Here is an 11283-nt window from a genome sequence, read left to right as displayed (position 1 = left end):
TAGGATTAAACCACGAACAAAAAATAACAATTACATACAAATATAACCAATAACAAAAAATAATATATCACACAGAAAAGAACACAAGGCACCAAGATTTAATGTGGTTCACCCAATCCCTAGGCTACATCCACCAAACAGCAAGTCCGATATTAATACGATCTAGTAATTACAACCTTACTACAATCTGTAATCCCTTATAGCTCAATACCACTGTAAGAACCAATTTCGCATCACAACTATAAAACAAGCCATAACCCTAAGCTCTTTTTATACATGTATTTTTACCGCTTTAGGGTTATAATTAATAATTACATGTTGGCCCAAAATCTCAATAAAATAGGGCCCAAAAAAAAAATTGAGGCGATGCCTTGAGCCCCAAAGAATTTATGATGTATAGTACTTTCCTGATCAGTCACCACAAAATAACAATCTCCCACTTGGGGACTGATCAAGCTCTACACTAAACAACAATTTGGCTACCGCTAAAATGTATTTTTCATAATACCAAGAACCTCAGAGTATCAAAGCCAAATCTTCAATGACAGTGGATTTGAAAATAAATAACTCACTTGGCATATCTGATACACTCATACTACCTTTTAGCTTCCATTTCTGAGTATGCCACTTTTGGACCCTATCAATGAGCGATCTAAAGGCAATGACATGTCCAACCAAGCATAAATGAATGATGATGAAATACTATCTACCACACCATCCGGAATGAGAACTTCTGGTCCATTTGACCCATGGAAGATTTTTGGTTCTTCAAGTTAGTGAGGATGACTCAATTTTCCCACCATAATCTCCTTCCTTCCATCCCCACTACCCATTATCACAAATTATTGTATCCTTCTAAGTAGCAGTTGTCTTGGAGCAAGCACCTAGAAAGGCTAAGTCATCTTTTTTAGAATTAGCATCAAGCTTAAAGTGAGCAAAGTCAACCACACTCACGAAACAATTGGGCCCAAAAGCCTCAAACTCCACCTCTCCCTAGCCCCCTTGGTTAGAAGTCAATACCAGGAGCATATCTAAAGAAAATGAATGGCTTGGATCAAATATTTGCAAGCCCTCATGGGCCATGGAAGCCAAGATAAAATTCAAAGTCAGAAATGGGAAAGAAGTTGCAAAGTTGCAAACGAATCCTCTAGTTTTATCTTTTTAGTTAAGAGAAGTTACAAAAGTGAGGTATGTTAAGAGTACGAAATTTATTTATTATGTGTCATTTGCGTATTTAATTTACACAACATTCTTGTAAAAATGAGTTTATAATACTTTATTTCCTAAAAAAAGATTTCACATTAAATAACCATCTTGTATATGTCCTAATTTATTGCATGCAAGCATCTAATTTTTAGTGTTATTGCATCTTTGCATTAATATTTTTTCCCAAAATATAGGCATCATATATTGTAATGTGAATATGGATTTACCATGTAGGTATATTTTCAACATGAGAATGAACATAAAATCAGAGCTTAAGCCTAACTTTATAAAATGAAACATACATTTCTTAGTCATACATATACATATTTACCTACCATTTATGACTCCCTAGGTGCCCCTGGAGGCCTAAGATGGGATACTCACCACGTTAGATATGGTAACTAGAACTCTCAAACTTGCTATGTTGAATATGTGTAAGAAGGGATTTGTGGCATCTCTTTTCTCTGTTATCCCTCCCTTGTCTCTATGTGTAAAAATGACCTAAAGTAGACCCCCCAAACCTATTTTTATGCCCCCGACCTTAGGGAGCCTTTGATGATTGCATTTGCTAGTGCTTATTCAACTCTTCACCTAATTTCTCCATTATTTTTTATATTAATCTCATTCTTGCTCTTGTATAACTTTCTACTTCCCTTTTTGATACATTACCTAAGAATATTTTTCTACATTTTTTAATTTTTCCAACTATTATCAAAGTAGCACCATCCCTTAGCTTATACTTTTAATCCCATTAGTGCACATGTAAATGTTCTTTAAAATAGCATTTATTTACACAATATTATTTTAAAAAAATACAAGATATAAACATCCAAATTTAATCATAATTAATTAATCAATCACTTCATACTTTCCCCTATCTTTCATAAATTAATTATATTTTATTGAACTAATCTTATTTATTTATTTTCTTCTAAAGATTAAATAATTTAGTTGATTTCATTTTAGCACCCCCTTCTCAAATTAGTTAAAATCTTCTTTTAATTTATCCAAATTGCCGTCTTTTGACATGTATAACTCCCTTATCATAAGAAAATGCATATGCTTCCAATAATCCTTGACAAATGTCATTTTTTAATTTGATTTATTTAGCCACCTCCCTATTCTCAATAAAAAATTATTTTAAACTTCCACCTCTCGCATAAATGGCGAATAGTCTAACTTGGCCTATTTTGGAAAGCCGTCGTTAATTCACATTTATTCTGAAGTATCCACATTATTTTCACTTGCTATTGTTACTTGTCGTTTCCCCCTTCCTTGACATAAATCTTAGCCCTTTACAAGACACGTGTTGATCGAAGTCATAATCCTTATTAAATATCAAATAAAATAAATTAATGAATATTTATATTTCAAGTTTCTTTCAAAGAATAGAATGCAATAAATTTTCATAGAATTAATATCACAATACAATTCTAGTTATTCATTTTCAATAAATATGTAAAAATTAATTGAATTCTATATAGTTTTTATTTTATAATTTTTTATTAAAGATAAGAGAGAAGAAAATCATAGAATTTGATTTAAAACCATCGAAAGAAAAATTCACATATTTAAGTCAAAAAAATTATACAATTCAAAAAATTATTATATATTTTCTTTCATTCATCTCTAATTGTATATGATTGTAACGGTCATAGATGTAAATTTTACATAAATATATGACACTTTTTTAACTTGTGCTTGATTTTTAGATGGTACTGTGTGAGTTTGATTGTGCTATGATTATATCAATCATAATATAATTCCAATTTTGTTAAAAGAAATTACATAAATATGTAACAATTTTTTAACTTTGATTATGTGAATTTCATACAATTCTAAATATAAATTTTACAAGAATATATAACAATTTTGTATAGTTTTTGTTTTGAGTGTGTGAGATTGATAATATTATGATTGTAACAATCATCGTATAATTTCATATATGAATTTTACAAAAATAGCAACAATTTTTTTAAATTGTGTTTTTTTTTTTTTTTTTTATTGTGTGAGTTTGATTGAATTATAACTACAAAAAAGATTTTGGACAATTTAATTTAATTAAGTGCAATGTTTAGTTGTGAACTTCCAATTTTATTCTTCAATGTTTCAAATTAAATTATGTGTCCTTTATGGGAAGGTAAAGAAAAGGTAATGGTAATGATCCGGGTTGGAATATTAGGGATAGGAGGCAACTGTCCTTTGAGATGGTGCAAGAATTTGATGATCTTGTTGCTCAAGATCGAGCTCCTTGTTGAGCTCTCCTTGTTGTATTCCTTTCTATCTTAATAAATTTTTACACCTATTTTTGCACAAAGAAAAGGTAATGGTAAAATTTGATTTAAAAACAACGGAAATTTTTGTTTTCATAATGAAAGTCAAGATCTACTCACAATACTCTAGTTTTACAAAAAAAAAAAAAAAAATTATTAAAAAAATTGTTATTAATCAAACTAAAAAAATTATAAGTATTTTAAAATTTGACAATACTAAAGAAACAATCAACCATTACACTAAATTTTTATTTAAATTTTATAGAGGTATAGAACTTAAACTAAAAGAGGGGTAAAAAATTTATTGAATACCAAAGAGATCAGAACAACACAAGAAACAAAGGGAACTACAAAGCTTTATCATGGTCCACAAGTTGAACTAGCATCTGGGATAAATCAAGGGGAAGCATCTTATGATCAATAATATTCCAAGTCGGCCCTTGCTCAAAGGCCCATTTAGCCAAACAATCAGCCACATCATTCCACTCATGAGGGATATGCATAAAAGACACAAAATCTAGAGAATTGCATAACTGAATGATCTGCTGAATAACCAGGGCCAAATGTCAATCCACAAGCACAAGGTTCCTTCTATTCAATAAATTCACAACCACCTGCGAGTCAATCTCACAGATAATTCTTTTCCAGCCATGTTGACAACACTGTTCCACTGCAACCAAGATAGCCAAGGCTTCCATGAGGTTATTAGTATGGTAACCCTTGTATATAAAAAACAGAAACTGAATATCACCAAAACTATCACGTCCAACTCCCCCAATACCAGCCAGACCAGGATTTCCCCGAGATGAACCATCAGTATTGATTTTAAGAATGCCCGCCTCAGAAGAAGACCAATGTCCCTCACGATTAACACGCTGAGAGTGTTGCTTGGCTCAAATAAGACTTAATAATAATATGACAACAACCAATTATTACACTTAGCTTTCATTTTAATTTTATGAAGATTCAAATCTAGAATAAGATGATACAAGAACATTCCTAACTTTCATTTTAATTTTATGATACAAGAACCTGAATCTGTAGACTAACATATTAAACTATTCAGCTAGACTAATAGATCAGAAATCTACTAACACTACACTTATATTTAAAAGCATTATAATAAACTAAATTCAATTAAATACCACATCCAACACTGAACATGTCCATCTAAGGGCGTTGGCTAATATGATTCAACCCACCCCAATAAAGATTTAAAAGAACAGTTATATAACTTTTTGATTAAAAAACCCTTAAAAATAATTAAACAATTATTAGATTAAAAAAGTAGTTGATCAGAAGAAAGGGAGACCGATTTCCCATGTTGCAAAGGTGGTAGAGTTGACTTTAACAGATCTACTTTTCACATCTTCTCCAAATTAAGAAATGACCGTTTTATATGAGGAGATGAAATATTTATAACTGGACTTGCAGTAGAAGTTGCTTGATTGCGTGGAATTAGAAGGTATGATGTTCAGGTAAACTTGAATACTTGGAAAGTACGGAAGAAAAAAACCATTTCATTTGGTTTCCCAGTAAAAAAACAAGATAAATTATTTTATTTGGAAACAATCCAATCCACATAGCAACAAAAAGGAGTCAATCATAGATTTGTCCGCAGCTCTTGGACAGCTTTACAAGACTCCAATTTTTTTATAAAAAATTTATGTGGGTAAAATTTTGTCCACCTCTCTACGAACAGAGTTTATGATAAAAGAAAGAATGTAAAAAGCGTGATTTTATTTTTCATAACAGAAGTAATGTTAAATTTGTTTGAACAGTTTCAAATCGCATTCGATCATTCGTCATGACGATCAAACATTTTGAGTAAAATAAGAGATGTTATATATATTGTTTCTCAGGATTCAGAGTTCCCAGGTATTCCTGTTTTTATTGTTTCATTAATTTCAGATGTGCCTATCTCGGCATTTCATGTAATACCTGCCCTGGATAATTACTATTATTAAAACGTCTACATTGATGTTTATGCGTGCAATCCACCTTTCTGCACGCAGCTTAATGGCTTGATTTATTCAGTTTTGATCAAGTGGGTACTTTTTACAAGTTTCGAGATTTCCAATTGGGTTTGAATTGCTCTTTCATCTCAGCAACACGAGGATTTTTAAATAGAAAGTTTTTGGGGGAAAAAAACTATACAAGTAGTGGAGAAGAAGACTAATCCTGAATCTGTAGCAGCATAGCAGAAGTGTTCTTGTTTGCTTTTGGTGTCTGAGGTGAGCTCTTGTCTAGATCGGCTGTGCTCTGTTTTTTTGTCTTGAAGCTTATATTGACATTTTTTCTATGATGGTAAATGGTTTAAAGCTGATATATATGGTGTAGTATGAAGAAGGACCCACCTTTCTTATAGTTTAGCTTTAGTACATTGAGTTCTATGCAGTTTACAATAGTTATTAGTATCTGATATCATATGTGAATTTGGTTCCATGGTTTAGAGTTTACAGTGATTTCCATGGTTGGCATCTATTTGGTTGCTTTGGCTTTCTTTTGTTCTCAATTATGACTGAATCAGTGCATTGGGGTCCATGCTTTAAAGGCGTGTGCATGTGACTTACAGATCTCCCACGTATGATGGTATTCTTGGATTTTTGTTTGTTTGTTTGTTTGTTTGTTTGTTTGTTTGAGTGTCTAAGAATCAACTTCTTAAAGTAGGTAATGAAACAAAAACACGGTTTAAACATGAATGATTACTGCATAATATTGATGAACTGTGGAAAACTATGAAATTACAATCAAATCTCAAAAACTCCCACTGGTTTGCTCATGATGAAGAAATTAATTTGGGTGCTTTCACTTTTTGCAGGAAGGTATTATGGTGAAGGATTACAATAGGTCTCCAAAGTCTCAACTTGTGGCTGATTCCAAGAAGAAAAGAATGACTTGGATGATAGGAATCCCAGCACTCTGCTTTGTGTTCTACCTGTTGGGTGTCTGGCAGAACACTTCAATTCCATCAACAGAACTGGCCAATGCCAAATTGGGTCTGTGTGATTCTACTTCTCGACATGTCTCATCATCATCATCATCATCATCTTCATCTTCTTCTTCTGTTTCTCTCGACTTCGAAGCTCACCATGAATTGGGGAACAACGAGAGTCACAACGAGCAAACTCTAACATTTAAGCCATGCGACACGAAATACAGCGAGTACACTCCCTGCCACGATCCATTGAGATCTCAGAAGTACAGCAGGGAAAGGCTCATATATAGAGAACGCCACTGCCCGGAGAAGAAGGAGGTCCTGAAGTGCCTCATTCCTGCTCCTACTGGGTACAAGAATCCATTTTCATGGCCCAAGAGCAGAGATTATGCTTGGTTTGCCAATGTGCCTCACAGAGAACTTACAATAGAGAAGGCTGTACAGAACTGGATCCAGGTTGTGGGTGACAAATTCAGGTTTCCAGGTGGTGGAACCATGTTTGCTCGCGGTGCAAATGCTTACATTGATGACATCAATAAGCTGATTCCTCTGACTGATGGCTCTATCAGGACTGCTATTGACACTGGATGTGGAGTGAGTATTGTGTCTTCTGCTATTTCCTTTTAGGCATTTCTTTGTTGGACTAACCGTCGATGTTTCCCTTCGAGATTCACGACATGACTTAACCACCTCCTATGTTCTATAAGTCACGTGGTTGTATCGGATGTTAAGAGGTCAATCTTTTAGCATAACAGCAAACACAGTGGCTAACATTCTTTTCATTGTATAATATAATGTTTATTGTGCGATGAAATGCTCAGTAGGCTTAGAGAATTCAGATTTGGGTTAAGTTCTGTATCAAACTTTAGGAATTGTGATCTGAATTTTGGTCTCTAGCAATGAAGCCAGACTAATGGATCCTTTGAAGTTTGGAATGCTCTTTTTTCTCGGCTGGTCTACTGGACTAGAAAATTTCAGCCATGGATCCAATTTTCTGATTTACATGCTGCAGCCTTCTATTTTTTGAGGTATAGTCTTCTAAGTGTCATATTAGAACCCTGAATTGCCAGATTTTGTCATGCAGCAATGCAGTTGCTGATGTAAGACATCATTGGCAAAATGTACAGCACTCCTCTCAAGATTCATGACAAGGGCTTAATCACTTTCTATGTGCTATAAGTTGAGTGGTTGTATCGGGCTGATAGATCGGTCTTTTGGTGCAACAGTAACCCTACTCTCAGTCGACTAACATCTTTTCATGAGAGCATGTATAATTTGGCCTTCCTTGGAATCTAATTCCCTGGGAATTTGCTAGGGAGGTAGTTATGACTAATGTATAGTTATACCCTGTTCTTATGGGCATTGTCAAGTGACTTTTGGGGGTCAAATTCTCCTTTCTGCTACGGTGATTAATTTTGTACTTTTGGTACAAGATTGATTTGCAAGAACCTTACATCTTTTTCTTCCTTCATTTGAAGGCTGGCTTCTAAAAGTTGGAACAAAGCAGGTGACCAGTAGATCAAAAGCCACTTGATTTCTTACAAGTTAAAACTTCTCATTGATTGCACTTACTTGCTTTCTACTAACCTAGACACACAATAAGGTAAATATTTACATTTTGCATAAATCAAATGAAATTGAAAGTGACTCTCTTTCATAATTGTTTGTAGGTTGCTAGTTGGGGTGCCTACCTGCTGAAGAGAAACATTTTAACCATGTCCTTTGCACCGAGGGATACACATGAAGCACAAGTTCAGTTTGCTCTGGAACGTGGTGTTCCAGCAATGATTGGTATCATGGCTTCTGAGAGGATGCCATATCCAGCAAGATCATTTGATATGGCTCACTGTTCTCGTTGTCTTATTCCATGGAAAGACTATGGTAATTATCTAAATCCAACATGCTTCTTCAGCAAAGCTTTAGTAATGGATGGAATTTGTTTTTGTAAGCTAACCCGTGCTTTTTCCCACCAGATGGCATTTATTTATTGGAAGTGGACAGGGTGTTGAGGCCTGGTGGGTATTGGATTTTATCTGGTCCTCCTATAAATTGGCAAAAATATCACAAGGGTTGGGAAAGGACTCCAGAGGACTTGAAAGCAGAGCAAGATGCAATTGAAGATATTGCAAAGCGTCTATGTTGGAAGAAGGTTGTTCAAAAGGGTGACCTCGCCATATGGCAGAAGCCCAAAAACCATATATATTGTGTTAAAAGCAGACGTGTTTACAAAACTCCCCAAATGTGTAAAGCTGACAACCCTGATGCTGCTTGGTATGTAGCTTTTCCCATTTCTATTTTAGCAATAGAAGTTTTGTAGAATGAAACATTGTAAGAATTTGGTATCAGATCATCTCCTTAACTAGTTTTTAGTGCCAATTAAGAATATATGTCAATCTATTAGATCATCTTTGCAGCTTAGCTTTGTCTGATATGCTTTCACTGCTTCAGCATTATAACTGACAATTTGAATTTTGTGTTGAATGAAAGGTATAAGAAGATGGAAACTTGCATAACAGCACTTCCAGAGGTGAATGATATCCATGATGTTGCAGGGGGGGCCTTAGAAAAGTGGCCAAAACGTCTAACAGCTGTCCCTCCGAGGATAAGCAGTGGCAGTCTCCCTGGAATAAAAGCTGAAAAGTTCAACGAAGAAAACAAACTGTGGAATGAGAGAGTTTCATACTACAAAACGTTCAATGGCCGTCTCCGGCAAGGAGGATACAGAAACATAATGGACATGAACGCTGATTTGGGAGGATTTGCTGCTGCATTGGCAGATGATCGCTCATGGGTCATGAATGTGGTTCCATCAGATGCAAAACTAAATACTCTAGGTGTCATCTATGAACGTGGATTGATTGGTACTTATCACAACTGGTAAGCAACGTATTTAAATGTGCATGTTCTCAATCTAAAATTAGACCCCCAAATAGGCAACATTGTGCCTTGGATGTATTAAGTTTCTACTAAATTATTCAATGGTTTTTTAGATTTGATTGCATTATCAATTTTTTTGTTTATATTTCAGATTATATTCTATCATCCATCATCAGAATGAGTGAGCTAGAAAATAAAAGTAGATCATAGAATGTGATCCAAAATGTCAAAAAATGAACAATGCAATCAATTCGAAAGACATCCAATAACATTGTGACTTTTGATCTAGCATCTGACCTTGCTACACCTCATGATTACAATTAAGGTGAAAAGTGAATTGAATGAACAGCTCCCAAATTGGAGATATTAATTTGTTTTTAAATCTTAGCTACTTTTCTTCAAAAGTATACCTAAATTTAGCCTTTTACATATCTTGAAGTTATGACTTTCCTCAAAACCCTGCCATGAAAAATTATATTACATGAGGTAACATGGTTTTGGTCCTTGCAAATATGCAATCACCAAGAATATTCTATTAAGCCTATTTGGATGGTATGACGAGGGCATTATTTTTTGGATTGCAGGTGTGAGGCTTTTTCAACATATCCGAGAACTTATGACTTGATTCACGGCAGTGGTGTCTTCAGCATGTATCAAGACAGGTAATGGTCTATTTCAATGTTCATATTTTATCTTATATATAAATCCTCCATGGGTATTGCCAAAACTCAATAATTTTTTGAAATCTTCAAGGTTAAATTGGTTTAAAGAACAATCAAAGCACATATTATGAGGCCAATAAATTCAATAATTTTTTGAAATCTTCAAGGTTAAATTGGTTTTAAGAACAATGAAAGCACATATTATGAGGCCAATAAATTCAATAATTTTTTGAAATCTTCAAGGTTAAATTGGTTTTAAGAACAATCAAAGCACATATTATGAGGCCAATAAATTTTGAAATCGTCAAGGTTAAATTGGCTTTTAAGACCAATCAAAGCATATCTATTTAAAATAGAAATCTGTTACGGTAACAATTAAACTTTTAGAATGAATCGGTGAGCTTTTATGCTTGTGGTGCAGGTGTGACATAAGTGACATTTTACTTGAAATGGATCGAACCTTGCGGCCGGAAGGAACAGTGATCTTGAGAGATGCGGTGGACGTTATAGTGAAAGTAAAAGCATTGACGGATGGCATGCGATGGCAGAGTCAGATAATGGATCACGAGAGCGGCCCGTTCAATCAAGAGAAAATCTTGGTTGCTGTCAAGGATTATTGGACAGAGGAGGGAAGCTCCTAAATAGAAAATTTTAATGGCTGCTAACACCCCAGTAATTATTTTTTATGTTTTATTCGATTTATGATTTGTCGGTGGTTGAGAATCTAAGAAATCACGAGTTCTCATCTCAACTCTCAGATTTTGTATCTGCCAGCTTTGTTTTCTATTTTAGCATAGGTGTTAAATGTTGTCATTCTTTGGAAAATTGTATGAAAAAGGTTGTGACTTACCTAATTGTGTATTCCTATTTTCAAGAGTCCTGCCTGAGAATTTTTTTATATTAATCAATTAATTTTTTGATATTTGAATTTCAATAATTGAAAGAGAGTTTATAATATTATTATATATCTTTTTTAATTGAAAATTTTAAGTTTGTGTCCATTTTTCTATCTTTAAAAATAGTTGTATGGAGAAGCTTTTTATAAAAAATATATGGTACATTATGTCATGTTAGTTTCTATAAAAAATAAAATAAAATAAATATATATACTTTAAGTGTTCTCATTTATATTTTGTTCATAAGTATCAACATGATACTAATACAAGTTTCTTTTAGAGAATTACACTATATGGAGGATCAAGAGTTGTAACTTAGAAATCCATAAATCATCTCCATGCTAGAAGCCAACTATAGACGATAGCTAACATTTATTTATTTTAAATTATTATTACAAAAATATTTTTAGTAAATAAATTATTTTTATATT

The 11283-nt window shown here is 33.6% G+C and overlaps 1 protein-coding gene across 1 annotated transcript; it reads left to right on the top strand.

Annotated features, from left to right (window-relative positions):
- Positions 1-5300: 5300 nt before the first annotated feature.
- LOC149532211 (putative methyltransferase PMT18) lies at positions 5301-10893 on the top strand. The gene is made up of 7 exons (XM_089808846.1): positions 5301-5713; positions 6301-7011; positions 8088-8298; positions 8391-8688; positions 8905-9294; positions 9879-9956; positions 10378-10893. The coding sequence occupies exons 2-7, from the start codon at positions 6310-6312 to the stop codon at positions 10595-10597; spliced, it is 1899 nt and encodes a 632-aa protein (XP_089664972.1). The 5' UTR covers positions 5301-5713; positions 6301-6309; the 3' UTR covers positions 10598-10893.
- Positions 10894-11283: the final 390 nt, after the last annotated feature.

The sequence above is a fragment of the Cupressus sempervirens genome, chromosome 11 (assembly GCF_028749045.1).
Source record: "Cupressus sempervirens isolate cs-2001-9-10 chromosome 11, ASM2874904v1, whole genome shotgun sequence".
NCBI classification, from domain to species: domain Eukaryota; kingdom Viridiplantae; phylum Streptophyta; class Pinopsida; order Cupressales; family Cupressaceae; genus Cupressus; species Cupressus sempervirens.
The sequence above is the reverse complement of the archived record's forward strand: the minus strand, read 5'-3'. Positions and strand labels throughout refer to the sequence as shown.